General features: G+C 36.2%; 2 protein-coding genes across 3 annotated transcripts; one reads left to right on the forward strand and one right to left on the reverse strand.

Moving 5' to 3' along the window:
• Positions 1 to 750: 750 nt before the first annotated feature.
• Positions 751 to 12,397, reverse strand: LOC105046540 (uncharacterized). Of its 2 annotated transcripts, XM_010925152.4 has the most exons (8): positions 12,255 to 12,397; positions 11,659 to 11,761; positions 9,860 to 9,965; positions 8,518 to 8,700; positions 3,475 to 3,945; positions 3,298 to 3,378; positions 3,127 to 3,223; positions 751 to 1,047 (listed from the first exon to the last, which is right to left on the reverse strand). In XM_010925152.4, the coding sequence occupies exons 2-7, from the start codon at positions 11,704 to 11,706 to the stop codon at positions 3,156 to 3,158; spliced, it is 957 nt and encodes a 318-aa protein (XP_010923454.1). In that variant the 5' UTR covers positions 11,707 to 11,761; positions 12,255 to 12,397; the 3' UTR covers positions 751 to 1,047; positions 3,127 to 3,155. The 2 variants fall into 2 exon arrangements, with proteins under 2 accessions (XP_010923454.1, XP_010923455.1); XM_010925153.4 differs by lacking the exon at positions 3,127 to 3,223.
• Positions 12,398 to 19,498: 7,101 nt separating this feature from the next.
• LOC105046539 (outer envelope pore protein 24A, chloroplastic) lies at positions 19,499 to 23,981 on the forward strand. The gene is made up of 3 exons (XM_010925150.3): positions 19,499 to 19,844; positions 19,947 to 20,312; positions 23,546 to 23,981. The coding sequence occupies exons 1-3, from the start codon at positions 19,647 to 19,649 to the stop codon at positions 23,624 to 23,626; spliced, it is 645 nt and encodes a 214-aa protein (XP_010923452.1). The 5' UTR covers positions 19,499 to 19,646; the 3' UTR covers positions 23,627 to 23,981.
• The last annotated feature ends 679 nt before the right edge of the window (positions 23,982 to 24,660 follow it).

The following is a 24,660-nucleotide window of genomic DNA, read 5'->3' on the forward strand; positions in this document are numbered from 1 at the left end:
AGTTCACCACAACGGGCTTGAGCTTGAGGACCACGCTTTTGCTTTGTTCCAAGGCCCGGTCCTCCAGAATTACAACAAATAGTGAGCTTGAGTTCATAATGGAAAAAATGAGAGCTTTTTTTATCAAAAGCAATATAACAAGATAAGTTATGAGAGGGAGAGAGAGATGAGTTTTGAGATGATCTTGGGAGCTTCGGCTTCAAACGGATCAAGGAATATCCTTTGCAGGCTTGAAAAGATGAACCACCAAAGCGTACACCCTTTAACTTTCCCACTTATTCTGAACAATGTCCAAACCCCTTGTGCTCAGCTTCTCTCAGCTGTTCCACGGGCTGAAAGGTTTGCATACAGACAATGCCCAAATCAACGACCACCACACTCACAAAATACATTACTGGCATCAAAAATCCCCACAAGACTTCGTAGCATTTCTAATGCAGCACCTGTTGCACCACGCACAAGCCGGCCCCAACACTCAGATGCCAAGACAAGGCGGTGTACGTGGATTTTAGAGGAAATTGATATGCCTCATGCATGCACGTGTATTTTCAACAGATACAAATGCACAAATTTGCTAGGATAATATGACAGAAGATCTTCAATTGGGTCAAAAGATGAAGCCAGCAGCAGCAAGCAAGCCTTTTGTAATTTATGATGGCTGCAATGAAATGATAAGAAATGCCCACACTCATTCTATATGTAAATCTGTAACACGAGGAAAAAGAGGTGCACACATATGAAACCCCAACAGAAGAAAAGGAAATTTCTCATAAAATAAATATAGACGACACCACCTCCGTGGTACTTTCCAAAGACGCAACATGAAAGCCCTAAATCCATAACATCTCCAACACAGAGACCAGTCTGAAAAGACAAGATGTTGACCTCTGACTAAAAAATAAGTATTATTATGATCTGATCAAACGAATCCAAGCATTAGCAACAGTCCAACATGCAAGCAGCAAGCAACCTTTGAAGCCTTAATGTCAATAATTTAAGAAACCTGTCCACCCATATGTACAAATGCTACTTCCTTGCCCGGTCAACCTGCAGTTCCAATCACAGAACGATTGAGAACTTCATCAGATGAATCTGTACTTAGAAAATTAAATCACAAAGAGCAATAAATTACTCGCTCATAGCAGAGGTAAAGAATGATCATTGTGATTAACTGCATTAATTACGTATAGGTCTTCATCGCCTCCGAAAGGAAAACTATTGGTATTTCTAATTTCATCACACATAAAAGTGCAGAAGGTAAGATTGACAATCTTGGCCCTTCAAGTAAGAACCAATACTTTAAATCATCTTTTCAAATTATGGTTGTTATAATATTATAACTGCCAAAGGTTTCAGAAACATCGATTACGTTAAACATGTACATAATCATATTTTAATAACAACCATTACATTAAACATACATTAAACATGTACATAATAATCTTATTTCAATAACAGCTGTTTAGACATATTTTTGCTAAAACAGTGTTATATAACAACAAAACAACCATTAGTTTGCCACTTTCCCTGTTCCAACCAATTAAAGTATTATTTATGAATTTAATTATTTCAGTCCAGAAAAGAAAAGTTTAATGGGCAGTGAGACATTAAAGACCATAATTCTACCATCACTGTCCATAATTTATAGTTACAGCTAATAAATGGCTATCATTAACAACCATATTTTGTCTAAGAAAACCAAAGATTATTCAATGGCTTGGGGAAAAACCAGCCATTATCACATTACAGTGGCAAATAACACTTTTAGATGGCTACTTTATCAGGGCATATCAGAATTCTCAAAATCGTGTGCACAGTATCATGAAGCAATTAAACACTTGCAGGGCAAGAAACTGTAAGAATATTGCCTATATTGACTAGGGATGGCAGTGGGGCAGGTATTTCCAGATACCTGACCCATCCCAAATCCTAATAGAACCCATTTAGCATACCCTATAAGGTTTGGAACGGGTTTTGGATTTAAAATTTAAATCCGAATGGATTTGGCATGGGTTTGGCTTTTACCCCGGGATACCCACTACCCAAACCCGTCATATAAATAAATACCAACATAAAAACCTAACCGTCATCTAAGTTTCCCTATTCAGCCGCCACTCCAAGCCTCCCACCCGATTGAGACTCCCCTGGCCATCGTCTACGGTTCCCTATTTGGCCGCTCCAAGTCTCCCACCTGATTAAGACTCCCCTAGCCATCGTATAAGCTTCCCTATTCGGCCGCTTAAGCCTCCCACCCGACTAACACTCCTGAGGGTGGAAAAAACAAAGAAAAAACCCAGGGAAAACAAAGGAAAAATCAAGAAAAACAAAGAAAAAGCAAAACAAATGGAAAGGTAAGACCTTCTCCCAAATAGATTGATCCTTTTTTTTTTTCTTTTCGTTTCATTTTCCTTTCATTTCATTCTCTTTTTTCAAAGATCTGGAGAAAGGAGAGCACCTGAGGGAGATCAAGGGGGTTTCTTAGGTTCCACTTGGGGTTTTTTCTTGGACATATGAGATTTTGTGGGAGTTGTGGTGGTGTGAGTTGGTCCCTTAGGGTTTTGAGAGCTTAATCTTGGTAGAAGCATGATACTTCATGTATTGGGGATTTTTGACTGAAAGGATTCTTCTTTGGCTCCAAAATTTTCAATTTATGGAGTTCTGTTCTCATGATAATATGAACATGACACCAAATCCATCAGGCGGGTTCGGGTACCCAGGGGGTATACCAATTTTAAATGGGACAGGTTTGGGATTTCTGGTAGAATTTGCAACCAGGTTAGGGACAGGGTCCAATGGTAAGATTTTAAACAGGTTCGGATATGGAAGGGCAAATTTTGCAGGTACCCCATCCATTGCCATCCCTAGTGTTGATGAAAGCAAGTCAACAAAATTGGTCCAACAAAATATGTTAGACTGCTGGAAAGATTACATGTAAAATCTCTCCACTTCTACAAGATTGAGAATCATTTAGCAGGGTAAAGAGCTAAGAAAGGCTACTTTCTTGAGCATTTTCATGAGAGTACAACGACTGTCGATAGACTCATTGATATAATAAATTTATCGACACATGGCAAAAGGTAACAGGTCAATGCCGAATCTGTATTTGCATATATGGTAGAAAGTTACCTTAAAAGTTGCTCCAATTAGATTTTTAATCAGTTATTCTCAAAATCCTCATAACTGACGCCTTCAGAAATAGAATCTAGTCTCCTATTTTCTCCCTCTAAAATAACAAGGGAAGATATTAGTAACCAAACTCAAGACAGAGAGGCAAAAATAGGAAACTAAGAATATCACCTTTACATTCTCCAGGAGAACTCGAGAAGTTATTTGCTTCAGCTGGAAGGAAAGGCGACCTGCCATAATTCTCCAATATATCTATAAACACAAGAAAAGCAAGTCATTTATAGTGTTCAGGGGAAAACGTAGATGGGATACAACAACTATACTTAAAATGAGGTTATCGAGACACACCAGCACTCTGAGTGAAGTGATCCGCTAAATCTGAAAAGCTAAAATTTCGAGGAATCTGGCTTAAAAATCCGAATGGCTCATCTGGGAGTGGATCATTCAATGGTTGTCCGGTCAACTCTGAGCTGCTGAAGGATCCAGCAGGCGGATCTGCAATTGGCGGTTGTGCTTCTAGAAAACTGCTATCGGCACAGAATGAAAATTCAGAATTGCCTGAATAGCTAGGTTCTGACTTTATAGTCGTCCCATTAATTCCTTGAAGCCTTCCCATGGCTGAGTTCTGTGTCGACAGCAGGCTTGTTGAAGTGTCCATGCTTCCAGTAAGAACAGATGCATCATTACCAAGCTGAATGCCTGTTACTGCAGGCCTACTATTTAACATGGCACCAGCAGCACCTCCATTGCAAAGCATGCCATCTGGCCTTGAAGATGTAGATGCATGTTCTGATAAATAGCATGACGGTGTTTGATGCACTGAAACAAGTGCAAAGATGCAATGTTTATTTTTCACACAGTAATACTGACATGATGAAATTAAGCAGTTAGCTGTGAATGTGTTTATGAGAATCAGCAGTACCCAAGTGACACAAGACAGAATTGCAATTAATGAAAAATCCCAATAACCAAGGCTGACTTCTAAATTAGTAGTATACAGCTCATGTTAGGCATGTGACTAACTCAAAATGGTTCAGATTTATCCAACCATATCTGTTTCTGAATCCGAAGTGGATCTGATTCAGATAGAAATTTTGATATAAGATCAGAATTTGGATAATTATTTGATATCTTAATTGATCCAGACCCAAAATTGGATATTAAATGCTTTTTGCATCCAGAATTCTCAAACATATATATAAGTCAAGATTTGAACCAATACTCTCTAGATTAAATGGCAAGACCTCCACCACCAAGATACACCACACTCCTTATCACATTAAAGGAGTTTCTTTTAATTATTCAGATATATTCAGGTCATTAAACAATCACGTAATATATATTATGATATTTTATATGTTAAACATTATTTTTTTTATAAAATCTCCTTTTCTCATACTTTATTTTATTCCTTAAAATATTTTCAAAATTTTTTGTTGTTAAAAATAATTTAAAATCAACTTCTATGTATTCCTTTATTCATATATAACTTTTCTTACAAGCTCTCTGCAAATAGATAATCCATTATTTATGCTACAATTAAAAAGTGATAATGATATTTGATAAAAAAAAATATTACTATTTCTATATTATATTTTTATCTAAAATAATTTTTAATATTTGATATCTTCATGCAAATCTGGTCAAACCAGTGACCTGACCCTTGACCCAGTAGTTCTTCATGTCAATATCCTTGCTCAGCCATGTGTCATGTACAATCCACAAAGTGAATCTAATTCTTGTCCTTTATGATTATATAATTAATGTTAGTTTTCACCACCGAATTATACTAAAAATTTGGTTGATATCTGAATAGTATCCAGCTTATATCTGTATTAGGATAGAAAAAAATATGGATATAAATAATATCCAACTTTTATCTCCAGCCATTTAGAATAAATATAGATATGCTTAAAATCTAATTCATATCCTTATCGATTTAGAACAAACATGGATACTAATTTTGATATTTGTGTAATATCCATATTCATATCAGTATTTGTTGAAAAATATGACTACAAATATGAATATACCAATATCCGATCTGTTTTCAGCTCTACTCAAAGCCTAGAAGTATTTTTTGACAATTGACAATGACACCATCAAATGATGTTCAGGTTAGTTTCTTTGCCAACTGAGTGTCTATTACACAAGTTTTAAATGAACTCCTATTTTCTCATGGATATACTTCCTTTATTCCAACTCTGTCATTTTTGGCAGAAACAACTTACTCTTTGCCCCTTCAAGCTTGCCGGAAGTTTATTTGACATAAATGATTCCGGTGTCCTCAAAACAAATAAACCTGCCCCAACTTCCATATACAACACCCTAACAAGGTACAACCAAAGAGAGGTTTCAATGTGTTGAAAGCCAACAAAGAGATAAGCATCCAAACAAGACAACATTTACATCTCAAGGCATGAGTCTACTTTGTTTATTTCCCTTAAAAGCTAGAAAAAATTAAAGAAGTAGAGAAGAAGACTGCAAGCACAAAGAGAAATATCAGTCAAACAGCCTCATGCAACAAACTAGCACCTAACACATAAGACAGCATTCAGGTACCTCTACCGATATCAAAAAGATCCTGCACTGGAAATTAATAATATTTTTCTTTAATGAACTAGGCATTGCAAGTGTCCTATTTATGCATGGACCAAAATAGCAGCTGCGCACACAGAAGGGATAAACCAGACATGAACGTAATGTGAAAGTTGTAAATTAGTGACTGGCATGCAGCCTTAGATGTGTTGCCTCAGTAATGTGTCTGCCCCCAACAACTGTTTTACTATCTAATAAAATTACCCACAAGAAGCTGACCAACAATTATGTCATTCCGATTAGATTATGAAAAAAGAGGCATTACCCAACACTACCTCCTCTTAAAAAAGGGGGAAAAGAAGTAACTCCCAAATAATAAATAAAATAGAGCCTCAGCAAATAAATGAAGAAATAAGTAACAAATCTGACAAGGAACCTTAAAGTTAAATACAAGATGAAGGGACAACAACAGTGTTCGGGTCAGGTCAACCTCCCTTGCCAAGGCCCAACTGGTCGATCCGAATACAGGTAACACACTAGCAGGTTGCATTAACTTTGATGCAAACCTGTGGCAGACTGCATTACAGTGATGACAAGTGACGAATAACAGCAGCCCACAGCAGTGTGATGACATATGCTGACAACACAACGGGTTGCAACAGGGTGACAAGCAGTAACAACACTTAGAGTAAAGGTGATAGAAGCATCAGCAGCCAGTGAGTATGAGTATTCAAGGAGAGGGTTAGAGGATGTGGAAAGGATGGAGGAGACGGAAAAGGTGGAGTGTGAAGATGAGGAGAATGAAAGGATAAAGAGGGAAGAGGAGAGGAGAATAATGACGGCACAAGATGAGAGGACGGGAGCAAAATATGGTCCAGGCATGATACATCGCACCAGTTGGTACCAGTGCATACAAGGTATACCATACCACACATGTACAGAACCTGTATATGATATAGGAGGTGTACCAAGTCAGGACACCAAACCAAACCTCTGTACCAAGCATACCGAATTACTGACACTATACCAAGTTGCTCCTGGTACAGGATTCAGAACCGAGACGGTGAACCTTAGTCTAGCATATATGGCAACCCGGCAACGTGGGTTCACTCAATCCAAATCCAACTTGTCTCATCCGTGGATCAGCCTTGTCCATCTCAAATACCCTGTGGTGCATATGTGTCAAGCTATGAAGTGTTAAGTCGGGACAGTCAGGTTCAGTTACCTTGCTAAAGCAAATGGAATGCAAGCATCAAAGCCTTGAAAATATGGTGCTCCTTGCAACTAAATTATCTCAATTTTGACCTTTAAAGGATAATATAAGAGAAGTATGTTATGTCAGTTTGCATGCTTTATTGTTCTTGTCCGTCCATAGAATTCCAAGAAGTTTTATGAGCTCAATAAATACCTTTCAGGATCTCGAGAAACTTAGGCTAAGGAGCTCCAAACTGTAGGTTAAACCTCTCCCCCACCCCTAAAAAAAATAAATAAATAAAAGAAGAAGAAGAAGAGGTTAGCAAGTCAATTCACTATCATAGTTGGTCTCACTTTCTTTGTTTTGTTATGATCATTTTGTGCTAAGAAGCTACAACTTAAAACACATAGCAATTCCTGACACTCCCACCCCTCATAAGCGCCTTTTCAAAGAAACTAACATACTTATTAATGCAATATCTAGTAAGCAAGATATATATATCATTATGCTACCAGACAATAATTAAACCATTACAAATGGACGAACAAACAAGTTACTCGAAGAGGACCTGAAGCAAAGGTCGTTCTTATAGCTTTATATTGAAAAAATTGAAAGGGGGCTAGTTTACAATATTAGAAATGCTTTAATACCAAGTCTTCATGTTTTGCATATAGGGCATTTGATCAAAACCATTTTTTATTTAAAAAATTACCTTTTAATAAGTGCCATTTACAAATACTGATGCAGACAATCAAATAAAAACACCACTTTTCGACACAAATAACAGGTCATTTCTTATACATAATAATTTTTAACTACATGCATTTACTTAAATTGCCGATGAACCTTGGAAATACAAAACAAGAGCATATTGAAGGTTTTTGTGAGTTCTACTGAAAATTGATGATGAAAAGGAGCTTTAACACACTTGGTACTAAAAATTTTAAAATTGTTATAAACAAATAACTTTGAGCAAGTAAAGTTTAATAAGCAAGTAACACTCATATATCAGAATATTTTGTGATACTAATATATCTTGTCAGCTTCCACCTAAACTGAGAAACTGCCAGAATTGTGAAAATGGAAACCTCATAGAATCAAATGTAGATGAAGCCAAGTTTTAGAACCTTGGCTAAGAACCAAATTTTACGCAATCTCATGAATGTTGGAGCTTCCTGTCTAAAAGGGTGAGAAGACAACTGCCTCCATTATTCCCTCTCACAAAACAGATATTCTTAATGGATAAGATTTATTAAGGAATTAAATCAATATTGAGAAAATAATATCAAACTATTTTTATTTAGGTAAAAAGATGTAGTATTCATTGTTTTTCCTCAATGATCACTACAATGTATGTGATATATTTTAGAGAAAAACAATATAAACAATAACTCAACATCTAATAAATCAATCTTTGAGCATCTCATGGAGATAGACATCTCTGCTCAAACAAAATGTCAAATTTTAATCAGACAGAGAACGGAAGCTTTAATTTTTGAAAAACCAAAGAAAATATAGCCATATACAAACAAACCTCATTTAGTTTATGTGAAACTAATAACAAAAAGCAAAGGTACAGTTTGGACAAAAATATCAAAATAAGAAGAGGATGACAAATCTAGTTAAAACGAAAAGACACAAAGTGGAAGAAGTCATACATGGAGAAGAATTAGAGCCATTGGACGGAGGTATAGGAGCAACTCCAGATGGACATACTTTGTGCATGAGCTCAACTTGTTTCTCCAGAAGGTTGTTGAATACCATAATTTGGTTCTTAAGCATCAGTCTAACATGATATGCCTTGAAAAATTCTCGATTCTCTTCTTCTAGTTTTTGCCAAACTGGAAAGCAAACAAAAGATGCAGCCAATAGTAGAATAAGTTCATCTGATACACATGCTTAAAAAAGCAAAAAGCATGCAGCATCTTAAATAGAACAGTCAATGTCCTAAATTGATATGTTAGCATATTGTTAGCTTTATTTTGGCAGAAAGTTTGCTTGTTACTTAAGACAAAGTCATGCCTTACTGTCTTAGCTTATAACATTTGGAAATCATAAGGAAAGTTACATTTCTCTCTCCATCAAGTTGATTCACAGTGTGATTTACCAGCATAATGAAAATCACATGAATCAATGGTTGAATAGTTATACAGTGTGATTTATCAGCATAATGATAATGTTATTGCAGACACCTATAAATATCAAGGCAGACTAAGAGGAATTTTAAGGTAAGTCAACCAAATTTGAGCACAGCCAATTCTAAATAGGTAAACATTGGAAAATAGTGCAACATAGAATCCTAAAAAACAAGCAAAATGCACAGGAATATAATAATGGTTTGGCAATTGCTCTTCAAATATAAGAGTCTGATTCATTATAATTGTCGCTCATCAAGTTCTGACGACATGCAAGAAATATATGGTGGAACTCCTTTAAACTCAAAAAAAAGTTTCTTAGAATACAAATATTCTTTATATAGCAGAACCCATACATCTTGATCATTCAGAAGACAAGAATGTTCTTTGTTCTTTACTCAGTGTCTGACAAGAGATCTATAAGAAATATTTTTGTTACTACAAACCTTTTTTATATATAGAATTACTACAAATGTTTTGACTATTCTCATAAGATGTACCATGTTTCTTTCATATTATCTACAGAAGCATACATATGGCCCCATATGTGGCATATTTTACGCCATTAATTTTCTTGATTAATTGTGGCCATACATCATCGTTACTTCCACCACATGCCTCATCATGTCCGTATTATCCGACTCCACTTACAATTAACAACTGTCAGAAAATAAATGCTTGCAACATTCATATGCAAGGACTTCGTCTTTTTAAAACAAAGATCAAACAAACCTACGTTTATTCTGTTTGTGAACAAAAAAAAAAATCAGCAGCTAGTTGATTCCAATTTGAGTCTAACCATCTTTTGCTCTACAATCCACAAAATAAATCCCAGTTACACAAAGATGCTTGGAAATGTAATTACCAAGTTCAGTGAAACTAGGTTCTATTTTTGCCTGAAGAGAGAGTGTCTCAACCACTTCTTTTTGATTCATATACAGCTGAAGACAACGCTCAATAAGATTTTGAACCTGAAATAGAAAATAAAAAACATATGACACAACATTAACGAAATCACAAGTTGCTTTGTTCCATACAATGAAAAATGAAGGTCTATGCTTGGGATGTCTATTAAAGGAAGCTAGCTACTGAGTAAATTAAGATAGTGAAAAGTGTACCAATATAAATTATTGTAATAAATGTAAAATACACTTTCCAACCAGAGAATTATAAAAAAAAGGGTAGCCCAAAACTGAAACATATAGTTGCTTTAAGCAATTATTTAGCTACCAGAAATAGGAATAACAAAGAACAAACCGAGAGGCTAGAAGATTTTCTCTTTATTTTTTAATAATATCGAGGATTATTACATGAGATAAGAGGGCATCAAGAATCAAAGAAATGTAGTTCATATGATGCAAAATAAGAAGGTTAACAAGCTATGACAGATGGTGCTGCATAATCTAGCAACTCGATCATGGCATGGTGCATAGCAGGACCGAAGAAAGATATGCTTCAAGAGGAGCAAAATATGAGCTCTGTGCCATAGGCAGTAGGCTAAGGAAATAACTGATGCAGCAAGATACTCTTCTACCTGGGGGCAGAAGTTAGCTATGAAAAGAGGATTCTGTAGCATGCAAAACTTTTTTCCCATATGATTACATATTAACCATATTAATACAAAAGGTTACATTGTCATATATATCCTAGTTCATCGATTTGAACACTACAGAACAAAGCAATCCCAATTGACATAAGTACACTGCAATATAAACGAATAAGGCCTCTACATGGAAAGTTTTGTGAGATATAAAGATGATGGAGGTAGATATGTCAAAATTGCACTCACCATATGAAGAAAATAGATATTAATTTTCTTGAACTCCTTCCACATCTCTTTCATGAAAGGAAAAGCAATTAGTAACAGCTAGGTTAATTACAAACAGAAATAGAACCTAATATTAGAGTTTAAGACAAGCACCATCCTTTCTATTTTTCTTGATCGAATAAGTCATAGCACATGAAAAGCTTCGAGTAAGGTCGGTCATACCGACTTGTAATACCTGTAAGAGTACAATACAGAGGTTTGTTTTGGTGTATGAGCTGAACTAGTTCACACCGGTCTGAATTGAGCAAACCGCCCTATACCACCCAAAACCAGTGTGTACCGTACCATACCAACTCGTACCATCCAATTTCAAGAGGTACGATGATAAATGCGAGGGGGAAAAGTCACGAGCTATCTCAATAAAGGTGCAAACTATACCAATACCAATTGTACTGTACTAGATCAATAAGCTACATATTACGGACCTTAGCTTGGATCGATAGTAAGCACCTAATTGAAACATGAAACACTAATCTATCTTACAATTGAAGAAAAAAAAAATGATACACAACAAAGCTAACAATCACCTATGATCCCATGAAGGTAAATTAGAATTGTTTTAGATTATAACAATAATTACAACAAAAACAACAATATTAAAATAGCAATAATAGTTTCACAACAAGATGACCAAATAAAAATAAATTCACACAGGATATATTGTATGATCCAGCAAATTATGAAGCAGAAAACTTGTAGTGGATTGCAAATAATTAAGTCAGTAAAGAAATAAAAGACAGTAAAGGCTTAAATTATCACCAATAAAATATGACTTAACAAAGAAAGAATCAGAAAGTAAACTGAAAAGCATATTAGAAGTTTAGAAGCTTTCTTACAAGTTGGATATCTTGACGGGACACCTTTCGCACTTCTCCACCAGACATCTTGCCTTCTTATTCTTAAGAAATTCAGCAAACACGAGCAAGACTTCCACGAAACCTGCTCAGCAGCGTCTCAGCAGGCATGGAAAAGGCAAAATATTAATACTTAACCCAAAATCCTGATGAAAAAATTAAACCGACCGCATCAGCTACCGTGGCCAGCGGATCCCTAAATTGAGGAAAGCGCTAAATCTTTTGTATCGGGCAAAATTATCGATCAAAATTTAAACTTTCAAAGGATAAACATATTATTACAGCCATACCAGTTGCGAAAAACCAATTATTGGCAAAGTTCATCTACTTCGGAGTCAAAAATGGATAAAAACAATACAGACTAAAAAACTAGGTTCTCTGTGGACGATCAGTCAAACGCAAAAATTTGAAAACGTCCTTCAAAGATCAACGGTAACCTAACTCTCGTTGGAACCCAAATTCAAAAAAAATACTCATCCATAGTCCCTTAAAAAACAAATTAACCATATGAAAAGATGGAATTCCACGAGACAGAAATTTTGCACCACCATAGAGATCAATCGGAGGAGAGGAATTACCACCGTCGCCGAGGTCGTCCAATCTCCTCGACCGAGATCGTCGCTCTTAATGCCACCACAATATCTATAAGGTTTATCCTCGGATATATCCGTCGAGTCGGTTAGGGCATCGAGAGAAAAAAAAAAAAAAAAGAAGAAAAGTGGAGAAGAGATGCAAGAGGAAAGAAACTTCCAGAATAAGAGGTGAGTGCCCCGACCTAAAAGAGGAAAGAAAAAGTAACCAACGGGAGCGGAAAGAGCTGCAACCACACGTGCGACGTTTGTCCTCTTTGGACAACTCTATTTTTTTGTCTCGCTAGACGACAAAATCTATTACCAGGTATTTAAAATATAAACCATGAATTATGTGCAAGAAAACCTAAATAAAATTAAAAAATTAAAAATTAAAAATAAAACAAACGAATATGCAAAACAGACGTAAAATTGTTTTTTCTTTTTTAGATAGAAACATAAAATTATAATGTTAGAACCTCTATTTAGCTCATAAAAAAAAACTTGATAAACAAAATAGACATAAAATTATGATATTAAGCCTCTTGACCAACCACACAAAAAATTTTTATCATCATCTAGTATGAAAAAAATAGTGCTCTCCTCCTCTTTCTGTCGACCGAGTAGCTTCATATCTCTCTTTTGTCGAATACGAGCCTATTGATTATCCTTTACATTGCGTGCGAGTCTAAACTAATGCATCGATAGTTCCAAAATGAATATCATAAATTGAACCAGCATTAGTGCGAGTGATGTAATATATGTGAAATTGATTGAATTATGAGTAACTATACTGATAACATCTAGATATAAAAATTATTTTATGTGAGTGGTCAATGTTTTTGATTATTTTTAAAATAAAATATGATTGATTTAAATCATCAAATTGCAATCAGATGAAAAGTTAGATATTACTTTTTTAAATGATATAAATTTGATAGACGATAATAATCCATGAACCTTTATTTGATAAAATACTTTTGTTTGTGGGCCCTTTCCTATCCATATCAATCATTTATCATTAAGCATGCACAAACAATATTACCTACTAAAAAAAAGTATGCTTAGGAAAGAAAAATCATGATGTCAGTCTCCTATATAACCACAATCCACATTTATTCTATATGGTAGTTATTTCACTTCATTTTATCATGAAAATAATTGCATAGCTAGATGTCACTTATGTATATGAATAAATGATGGTGTTACTTTGCAAGATTGGAGAGTAAGAGAAGAAAACATGTCTTAACTACGAGCATCTCTTCAAGGGCAATAATCACTCTGTTCTATGCATGCCTCATGTCTAAATATAAATTTAGATAGGCCTTATGCCATGTTATTTGGTCATTGCATAATAATTTTATCTCAATAGAATAAAATTTTTAGGCACTTTAAAAAAATAGATGATACACGTGCAATACATGTCAATCCAATACATAATAATCATGCATGGACTTTCTATACCAGGATAAAATGATAATTAGTTGAGGTATAAGGAATTGAATCTCCTAAATATGATCTGGATCTTGTTTTGAAAATTTTAAACCTAAGTGTATTATTAGTTAAACTCCAAATATCTCTAAATTTTAATTATACAACTGATTCTAATTGGATTATTTTTTTTTTGAGAAATTGGATTTAAATTAGTTAGATCAAAGGCTCAGTTATTAAATACATCTTTTGAGAGAGAGAGAGAGAGAATGAAAAAAATTCTATTAATTCGTTTCCATAACAATATTAAATAAATAAAGTTTGTGCACAATCCAATAAAACAATTAAAAAGTCTTATTACTTTTAGTTCAAACTTCTGAGATGAAGCTAAGATCCATAAACAATAAAAGCATTCTATTTCTTTTTTCAAGAGGCTGATCTCCATCTTGGTGTTTTAATATCTAAATGTCCTAGCAATATTTTCATAGTTCATAGATATTATCTTAATGGAAGATTATATTCAAAATATTTTAATCTCAAAATTTTGTACAGCTGCACCAACCAAAGATATATATATATTTTTTCAAATTTTCTCTAAATATTGGTATAGAATGTTACATTAGTATGCATTGAGCCCCTCTTATCCTACCACCCTAGCATGATGGATGTTGTGCACACGTGTTAAGGTTACGAAACATTCCCTCCTCCACCGCATACAAGGTATTGTCCGCTCTTCCCAGGGACGCTGCCGCTTTGTACGCACGCGTATTCGGAGTTACGGTTTTGCCCCTCGGCCCCTCTGGGCAAAAGGCACCTCATGACTTAAGCACATGCACACATCAGATGTAGGACTATTAAGGAAGCCTCCCGCGGTCTGCCCACAACACACCTGCCCACAACAATGAATATTGTCAGAGAGCTAGAGGATACATTGATAATTGAAGAATAATGCCATGACGTATATGAGTTCCATTGAAAGCATCAGACGTTTTAGCTGCTTTGCAATATAGAGGAAGATATTTCTTCCATCCACGGTACCAACAAAGCCATCAACAACTTCTTGTCAAATCATGGCCGTTCTGCTTCTAAGATGGTTATGCATAGATTATCAAGCAAATTGATGAACACTAAATTATATTCAATTATAAATAAATTGTTGGAGAATTGCATTCAATTCATATATCTATTTATGATATAAATAAAGGAGCAATTGGTGGGGCAACTCGGGCACAGAGGATTGTAGGGAAGTATATGATTCTTGTAATCATATTATGACATAAATATATATACAAACTATTTATTTCCTTACAGTGGTAATGCAAGAACTCTAACCAATGTTCTGAAAATAAAAACTTTAAAATATCTTTAACTATTGATACCAATTTGAAATGCTATTGCTTTTTTTAATTAAGATGAGTCAACTACCACTGTCATTCCTTATGCCATCTGCTCATGTAGAAAGCTGAAACATGTGTGAGGGAATGTATGGTTGCTTCAAAGAAGGTACTCTACTATAATTTATTGTCACAATAAAAAATACTTGAGGGCATTGATGAGATACCTTGTTTTATTCTCTTTGAAAAAGGAATAGAAGGAGTTACTTCCTTGCAACCACGTGTTAGAACTTCACACGTAGCACGGTTATCCTCTTGAACAACCCTACTTTCATGCCTTGGTTTGCCTATTAGGTCACGATAAGATCTCTTAATCAAATATTTAAAGTGTAAAGCCTGGATTGTATGTAAAAAAAAAAAAAGAAAATAGAAAATAGATAAAAATAAAATAACAAACTCTGATATGGAAAATAGGCATAAAATTTGTAATGCTAGGGACCTTGTTGAGCCCATGATCCCTATATTATTTTGAAAATTTTGAAATTGAGTATATTGTTTGGGTTGCACTAGTTAAGCTCAAAATACTTCTGAATTTTAATTATATTACTGGTTCTAATTGGACTGATTTTTTTGAGAAATTACATTTAAATTAATTAGATCAAGGGTTCAATTATAAATACATCTTTTGAGAGATAGAGGATGGAAAAGAACCCTATTAATTCATTTTAATAACAATACAGACAAACAAAGGTTGTGCACAATTCAGTAGAACAATCAAAAAGATCTATTAATTCGAAACTCTGAGATGCAGCTGAGATTTATAAACAGCAGAAGAATCTTTTTTTTTTTTTCAAAAGGCAGATCTCCATCTTGGTTTTAATATCCAAATGTCCCTGTAATATTTTCATAGTTCATAGATATTATCTCGGTGGAAAATTATATTCAAAATACTTTAATATCGAAGTTTTAAAAAATAATTTAATGGCTACACCAACCAAAGGTATATAATTTATTTTCAAATCTTCTCCAAATATTGGAATAGAGAGCTGTATTAGAATGCATCAAGCCTCTCTCATCCTACCATCCCGGCATCATGGATATTATCCAGGAGCAGGAGGATGCATTGATAGTTGAGAATAATGCCTCGGAGTGTATGAGTTCAATTGCAAACATTATAGATTTCCACTACCTTTTGTTATAGGTAAAGGTATTTGCTATATTCATGGTATTATGATAGAATTTTATCTCGAAGTCGGATTGACTAGAGCTGAAGGGCAATCGTAGATCGACAACGGTATGACTTGCAAGAAAAGTTTCTAACCGACGATGATTACAATGGAGATCCTCTGATGTTCAAATTAGTATTTTAGACAATAAAAAAAAAGAGTAAACATATTAGAAGAAAAGAGATTTCATACCTTAGAGATCTCTTGTGGGTCTTTATTTATAGATAAAGGCTAAAGAATCATGAAAAGAAAAGAGAATCAGATAGTTAATCTTACTTTATTTGATGAGATTCGATTATTATCTTTCTATTATCTGGAGAGATATTTTTTGTTATTTTTTTTTATTTCTCCCGTGATTAATTGTTATGTTGTGATCGTTTGAATTTTCAAAGAGACGCTGGATTTTCAAATCAAATCAAACCCAGCAAAAAAACGTGGAGTTGGTCGATGGTATGGAATCAGCAAGATCCAGTCCTCATTTGCCTATGTCTTCGATTTGTATAAAACTACCCCCAACATATGGTACCAATAAAGCCATCCTTGACTTATTGTTAAATCATGGGCACGCTGTTTCCTAGATAGTTATGCAATGATTGTCAAATAAATTGATGAACATCAAACTATTTTCAATCATGGATAAATTATTAAAAATTTATATTAAGTTTCATGCATGTACGTATTTGTGATAAAAGATGAGCAGTTGGTGGAGTAACTCAGGCACAGGGAATTAGAGGAAAAGTGCATGATCCTTGTACTTATTTTCATATATGAATATATATACACAAACTATCTGTTTCCCGATAGTATCGGTGCAAAAACTTCAATCGTTTTTTTTTTAAATATTTTTTTAATATCTTTAACTATTAATACCGAATTGAAATGCTATTACTTTTTAATTAAGATGAGTCAAATTCCGGTGTCATTCCATGTGCAATCTACTTAAATCTGAAACATGGAAAAAGGAATGCATGGTTATTTAGAGGGATGTACTCTACTGTAATTTGGTGTCACATTGGAAAATACTTAAGGGAATTAATGAAGTACATTCTTTTATCCTTTCCAAAAAAAAAGATGGAAGAAGCTACCTCTTTGGGGTTCTCATAGTGGAAGTAGAGGTGTACATCTTTTCACTTGGGGTGTTGTCTATCAACTAGTCAGTGAGGGGCAGCTGTGTATTCATTCTTTATTGAACTGATAGGAGATCTTGATTGCCCCACATGCTATGAGATTTTTAATTCAGCCAGATGGCTTATGGAGCCTAATGATGTAGGCTAGATAAAATATTAGGACTTTAGAGAGGGCTGGTGTTGGTGGTCAGAGGAGCTCCTTCATATGGAAGGAGATTTACACTCACCTCCCTGACGTGATGGCTCGTATCGTTTGGTAGTAGATGATGACCGAGCGATTAATGTTCTTCAAGACTAATGAGTGGTTGGTCCCATTCTCTCGGGGGCCAATCTTTATCAACTTGGAGGTGGATGAAATCCCAAGGAGCTATGACTTGCTCCAGTCAGATAGGAGAAGCTAGAATGTGCAGGCGGTGACTCGACTTTTTGGCAGGCAACTGGCTAAGAGGATCTCGTCCCGATTTAACCTTTTGCTTGAGGGTCTAGATGTTCGGGTTTGGTAGTCATCATATATGTCGAAGGTAGTGGCCAAGGACCTTTATGATCTTTACAGAGGGAGTCAGTCAGAAAACTAGCTGATTTCTAGATTTGGAGGCTAGGAGATCACCCAAGGGTTTGTGCATTCATTTGGAAGGTTGCTTGAAGTCGGCTTCATACCAAAGCTTTGTTGATGGCCCGAAGGTTAGATATCCCATCTATTTGTCCATGTTATAGGTTAGAGGATGAGATGATAGAGCATCTCTTATTTTACTGTCCGAGAGCTATTCGAGTGTGGTAGTTGATCTCTTGCTAGCGACGGCTCTTAGGGGGCAATCTGACTAGGCCTTCTTGGAGGTCCTTCGACGGACTATAGAGTTCGAGATTATGAGATCTATGGGCATCAAGACGGCCTATATGGCTTATCGCATCTGGCTGGTGCAAGACACTGGTCTTTTTAAGGCTAGATGGCTTTTGCTGAGGTCCATGCTCGAGAGGGCTTGCTCATAGGCCATGGAGATCTTGGACGTGTTATCATTTGAACCGACATGGAGGTGTTGGGATATCTGGGATTCTCATTCTGCTTTAATAGTGCTTCAGAGGGTTTTTATTTCTTAGAAGCCTCCAACCTCGATCTTCCTCCAAGTTAATTTCGACAGCAATGTGATTGATGGCAGTGGAGATGCTAACCTTGTGATTAGAAGCCCTGACTCCTGGTTCACAGTGGTAGGCAACGTTCGTTTGTTCGAGACTGCTGTTCCTACTATAGAACTATAGACCATCTGGGAGGGCATCTCTTATGCAAAGCTTTATCTTAAGACTAATCAATTAGTGGTGGAGGGGGACTCAGCTACGATGGTTAGCTATTTTCAGGGATGGATTAGAGCCGTAGCCTTCAACATGCATATTCATCATATTTGGTCCCATTAAACATATTTATGGAAGGCGAACGACACCACCAACTAAGTTGCGAACTATATTGTTGATCATCCTGGAGGTGCAATTGGAATGATGTATCTGTTTTGTCGGCATCTTTCTGGGATATTATTTTTTTTTTGATTTTTTATATTATATTCGTATTTGTATTGCACGAATGATCCATCTTATACAAAAAAAAAAAAGATATTTATTGCTTAGTAAGGCTGTATCTATTAATTTAAAATATTTAATAATAAAATTGCATATATGTGAAAGAAAATCACATGCACTTCATGTGTTAAGCACTACTGCAATGCACGCGATTGGTCCTCACCCAACCCACAATCGTGCCTCACATGGACGGTGAGATGAAATCGTTGAACGAAATGCTAGGATCTATCACAGCTATCTTATGTTGTCACCAATATTTTCCAAAGTTAAGCTCTACTAGAAATTTCCAATTTTATTATTTTGAATGTTGGATTTTATTCTCATTCACGTATTCGATGCTGAGAAGTAGGTGGACTACAACACTTTGCGACCAAATCGGTTCCTGCCACAGAACCGTCAAATCCTACCTCGCAATCATGGGCCCCTCCACGTAATCCTCCATCCCACATTCCCTCCGAAGCAGTACCTTCTCGGGTCCCTTTCTAGAGTCTCTTTTGCGTCACTACCAGAAAAATACCAAACGAAAACAAATTAAGCGATAAAGAGGTTAAAAACGAGCCCCCCACCATTTCACAACGGGATAAAATTGGAAGCTTTCCGGCGGAGACTCCACAGCGGCCGCTGCTTCCTCCCTCTTTCTCCCCGCCGTCCTCGGCGTCCGTTGCTTCCCAGGCTACAAAGGGGAGCGGAGAGAGAGAGAGGGGGTGAGAGGGCAAGATGAAGGCTACGGTGAAGGGGAGATATGAGGTGGACAAGAGCTCCGTCTTCGCTACGGTCGCCGTCAACGCCGGCGACCTCAAGCTCAAGGCCTCCATGGCCGACGCCACCTTCGTCCACGGTCCCTCCCTCAACGGTCTCGGCCTTTCCGTCGAGAAGCCTGGCTCCTTCATCATCGACTACAACGTCCCCAAGAAGGCATTCCTTCCATCCATCGATCCCTCTCACAAGCTTTGGTTTTTAGGTTTAGGGTTTATGATTTTTATGTGTAGTCTCTGATCCTTTTTTGTTTGTCTTCAGGATGTTAGGTTTCAGTTCATGAACTCTGTGAGAGTTTTCGACAAGACGGTGAATCTGACATACACTCATGCCCGCGCGGACAACCGGGTGGGCATCGACGGGTCGGTGGCATTCGATCCGGCGAACAAGGTGTCGGTCAGCTATGCTCTGGGATCGGGGAATTGTAAGGTTAAGTATGTGTACACGCATGGGGTGCTGAGGAGGACGGTGCTCGAGCCGTGCTATGATGTGTCGAAGAACTCGTGGGATTTTGCGGTGACGAGGAAGTTTGAAGGGGGTGATTCTCTTAGGGCTACCTACCAGATGTCGTCGAAGAATCTTGGGCTTGAGTGGAACAGGGAATCGAAGATCAATGGATCCTTCAAGGTAATCTGTTACCGAATTGGGATTGTTTTCTTCAGGCAAAATTTGATTTTGAGCAGAAATGTATGGATGCGTTGATAAAATTCATAGTTATGGTCAAATTTTATTCACTTCGTCTTCTTCCTGAGGTTAGACTAGACTAGATGTCACCTATAATAATTCTAATTAAACACTAGAGAAAAGTATTGCCTGTTATCAACTTCCTTATCGGTCGTAAATATAAAAATGCCCATGGGCTAGAACAAAGATAACTACTGTAGAACAGGGCAGCACTCATGTTACATTCCAGATCCATATAATGGCCCATTGCAAATCCTAGAAAGAACAAGGAATGATGGGGCAAGGTGCTTATATCCACTGTTTATCCAGAGCTGGAGATGTTTTTTTGGAGACTGATATCTACACTTCAAGCAAACGGAAATGCCAGGAATATGGAAGAAGTAAAATAGATATATAAATACAAGAGACAAAAGGGGGGAAGAAATATTCAAGGCTTTGGCCCATCAATTGGTATATCTACACAAAGTTTTTGTGTTCACTGTTCAGCCTAGGAGGCAAATAGAGAAATGAGATGTGAATTTACTTTAGGATTGATTGGAGCAATATAAATGGTTAAAGAGGCATTGGGGCTTGATTGCATCCACTAAGGTTAGAAGAGAGATTTTAGTATTTGATGGAATGGCCCCAAATAGGTTAGAGGAAAGATTTTAGGATGATGGAATGACTCTAGGATCAATTTTAAGGTGGACTGTTGTCCACAAGTGAGTCCATGGTGGGCATTGCTAACACATGCACACATGTAGAGCTGCACCTTTATGGTGCTTAAGTTGTTCTATGCTAATCATGTCGCTTTCTAGAGAGGGGATTCTAGATAGCTTTCACATCATGAGCTTATTGTTACCTCCAAATTAACAAATCTTGAGCTTTTTCTCATAGCCAAAATCTGTAACTCTAAAACTTATGACTTAAAAATAAAAGTGAAAAAACAGTGTGAAGAATCAACTCAAAATAATGTAAAATGACTCATGATGTATTTATGATGCTTGCATCCTCCACAATATCTTACTAGTCATGGAAGGTCAGCAACGTGGCAACAAAGCTTCAGTGCTTAGTTTGTTCTAGGAACTATTTTACAGATTGGACATGCTATGGTGTTGTTTGAATAACCACCTCTCACACTCTTTTGCGGATCATAGAAATTTTATTAGGAGAGTGGCTGTGCCTCTAAGGGAACTTGTCTATTTTCTTGCAAGAGAGCAATCATAATTCATGAACTACATGACATAAATGATGGTGTGTGAGATTTCATTTAATCGAAGCGAAGTCATGTTGGATGTGTTGAAGGCAATATCATGAGATATCACAGTGAAGCCTGAAAAGGAGAAAATTTGGTTTTGGGTGGGTTGGAGCATCATCAACATGAGGTTTTTCGATAATCTAGTCTATATTTTTAGTCAAATTTGGTCCACATGGGTTAAGCATTTGGGTACCATGGGCTTTCAATGGGTTTGTTTTTAATCTCAAAGAAAACCTCAAAAGATTTAATGCATATTGGGTTTTATTGTTACAGGAAATTGGTGAACAAGGCATTATTTCAGATTTTAAGTGAGAAATTTTAGGGGAGCACTGCTGGCTACTGCAATTTATTTATGTATTTTTGTCGCACATGACTTTTAAATAGGTTTAGTTAATCTAATCACAATTTCTTCAAAGTTTTTCCCTTTTCTCTAATTAAATTAACATAGCGGAATCCTAGTTGTTTACTGTCGTTTACTTTTCAGAGCATATATAAAAGAGGTAAAGCCCGTGGGCTTTGTTTGTAGTTTCTACTTAAGTTAATTGTAAAAATTAAACAAGCTGGTGATCATGTACTCTTCCTCATGATGGATTCCAAATCACCAATGCTTAAACAAATATATGTGGTAACACTAGATCATTTGCTGGTGATCTTATCTTGTAAGAAACTGCTCAAGTCCTATTTGTTTTTATGTTCTTTTATATGATTGTTTCAAAGATTACATATGTAGAAGAATTCTTTTTATAATATTTTATTGGGTTTTAAAGATACGGTACTTGCTTCAACTCCTACTATCATGGAGGGGATTTATGATTCTGTATACTCATGGGGTTCTGATAACAACTTCTTTCTTTAAATTATTGTAATCTCTTTTCTCATTATTTTATACCCTCTTTATCAGTTCCTGCTAATGAGATCTAAGAATTGTTTTAGAAATCGTGATGAGATCAGATTTATGGATCGGTTGAATCATTGAAGTTTTAAAAGTAAAATGAGGCTGTAGGCAGAATAGTGCCTTATGAGTGATATGGAGTTGACGTGCTAGAAAAGGCTACAAGTGAGAACCTTAGAAATAGCTTAAGATGCATCATGCATGTATAAAAGGTACTTAAACAGAGCCAAAATAAAGATTCTCTTTCATATGTTACAAAGATCAGAGATAGCCCAAGTACTCCTTGAGAGTGAGCTGTGGTATTAACTAGGGGGTCTGGAATGAAGAACCTAAAACCAGACAAAATTACTTCAGATGTTGGCAGATAGGTATTGAGGAATCCTAAAGCGATGAATGATATATTATATGTGGAATGAATCATCAGAGTCTCTTGATAAATGGGATAATAGGATTAGTGGGAAAATTGATGCCCGTCATTCGAAGTGTTATTGATGTTTATACATGCAGCAGCAGCACATCCTCTCTCCCCCCTACCCTTCCTCTCCCACCTGACTTCTCAAGTTGTCATATAGATCTTGTTAAATGTACAATCTGCTTATTGTTGTGGTGTTTCAACAACCATGAGCAACTCAATCTGCCTTTCTGTTTTTTTAATTTATTGTGCTTTGGTAGAGCCCTCCTGTAGCGTTGTCTACACCTGCCTTTCTGTTTCCTCGAGGAGGTCAAGTTGACTGAGGTTTACACTATACATTTTTCTGGGATCATGTGGTTTTAAATTGTTGGATCTGCAATCACTCCATTTACCCCAGATGAACCAATATGCATCATATAGCAAATAGATAAGATTCATTTAATTTTAATCAATATTAAATACGTTTTTGATGATTTGTGAATCCTATCTGGTTGTAGAAACCTCAGTACAGAAAGCACCATACAAGAGTCTCCTCTCTTTTTTAGTCTCCGGCATGTCACTTGATGCATTTGATGTGTTTTCTTGCTTTTGTTTTCAATGCATGATAAATTTTGTGCTTCTTGTTTTTTCCACAGATTTCCACATCCTTCAATCTGGCAGAGCAAAAGAAGGTTCCAAAAATAATAGCTGAAAGTACATGGAACTATGAAATGTGATCTGATGACAGCTACATTCTTATACCTCACCCATGGCCATGGGTTGTTTCATCAAAACAATTTTTGTTGTCAATCTTTACTTAAAATTTAGTTATTGAATTTTCTTTGTTCAGGTTGTTACTTCACCAAGGCATGGGTTTGAAGGCATAAAGACTCTGCATCTGCCTTGGAACAAAATTATTATTATTATTATTATTATTATTATTATTGCTGCTTTGAATCCCTTTTGTTGATTAAGGGAGAAAAATGAGCTTAGATTTGGTTCATGGTACAAGAATACTTTTTCTAAGTCCACTTGTCCTATTTGTGCAAGAATTGTTGGACTGCTGCATTTATTGATCATGAGCTTTACCAATGAGGGATGTCATGCAAACTTCTGCACTATTCAATCATGTCTGGAATGATACAATAGCTCAGCTAGCAATTTGAGTTTGCTTTTCCTAGGGATGCATAAAGTAAATAAACTCATGTTTCCCAGCTGCATGAGCTCCAAGCCTTTGCTAGATCATGACTTGATTCTTGGAACCATCTCCATGTAGATGGCATGGGACTTGGTTAGTCGAGGTCAAGGAGTTTGTCACCGTGATGGCTTAGTCCCCTTTCTCACCGACACGTGATTTCTAATACATCTGTTTGTTGCTGCAACTAACGTACATTCTGCCGACTGACTATATACGTGTTTGCGGTATCTTCAATGTGTTTGGATGGCGGTCCATTTCAACTCACCAGCCATCTTTACAGGTCTCATGTGTTTTTCTCCCTTTTTTTTTTTTTTACCTTTTTCCTTTTTATTGGGACTTGTATGTAACAAGCTATACAACATGATCTAGCTCTCTCCTGTTTAATTATTTCTTTCTAACACCTGGACTCTGGTGAAAGGAGGTGAAATTTGATCCCGACTCATTTGGTGCAATTTGTTAAGACTTGGCCAGCATGGTAAACTGGTATCTTTCAAGCCTTATGTTGTTTGAACATGATGAGATTGTATGTATTCAGCGTTTGGTACATTATATAGGTAATGTTATTATGATAAT

Source organism: Elaeis guineensis, chromosome 6 (genome assembly GCF_000442705.2).
Source record: "Elaeis guineensis isolate ETL-2024a chromosome 6, EG11, whole genome shotgun sequence".
NCBI classification, from domain to species: domain Eukaryota; kingdom Viridiplantae; phylum Streptophyta; class Magnoliopsida; order Arecales; family Arecaceae; genus Elaeis; species Elaeis guineensis.

Bases quoted from the DNA above. Each gene is read 5' to 3' on its own strand.
- LOC105046540 (XM_010925152.4), bottom strand. From the start codon at position 11,706: ATGTCTGGTGGAGAAGTGCGAAAGGTGTCCCGTCAAGATATCCAACTT. The intron at 3,379-3,474 runs GTGTGTCTCGAT...TTGTGTTTATAG, and splicing joins TCACTTCACTCAGAGTGCTG to ATATATTGGAGAATTATGGC. The intron at 3,224-3,297 runs GTGATATTCTTA...TTGTTATTTTAG, and splicing joins TTCTCCTGGAGAATGTAAAG to AGGGAGAAAATAGGAGACTA.
- LOC105046539 (XM_010925150.3), top strand. From the start codon at position 19,647: ATGAAGGCTACGGTGAAGGGGAGATATGAGGTGGACAAGAGCTCCGTC. The intron at 19,845-19,946 runs GCATTCCTTCCA...GTTTGTCTTCAG, and splicing joins ACTACAACGTCCCCAAGAAG to GATGTTAGGTTTCAGTTCAT. The intron at 20,313-23,545 runs GTAATCTGTTAC...TTTTTTCCACAG, and splicing joins AGATCAATGGATCCTTCAAG to ATTTCCACATCCTTCAATCT.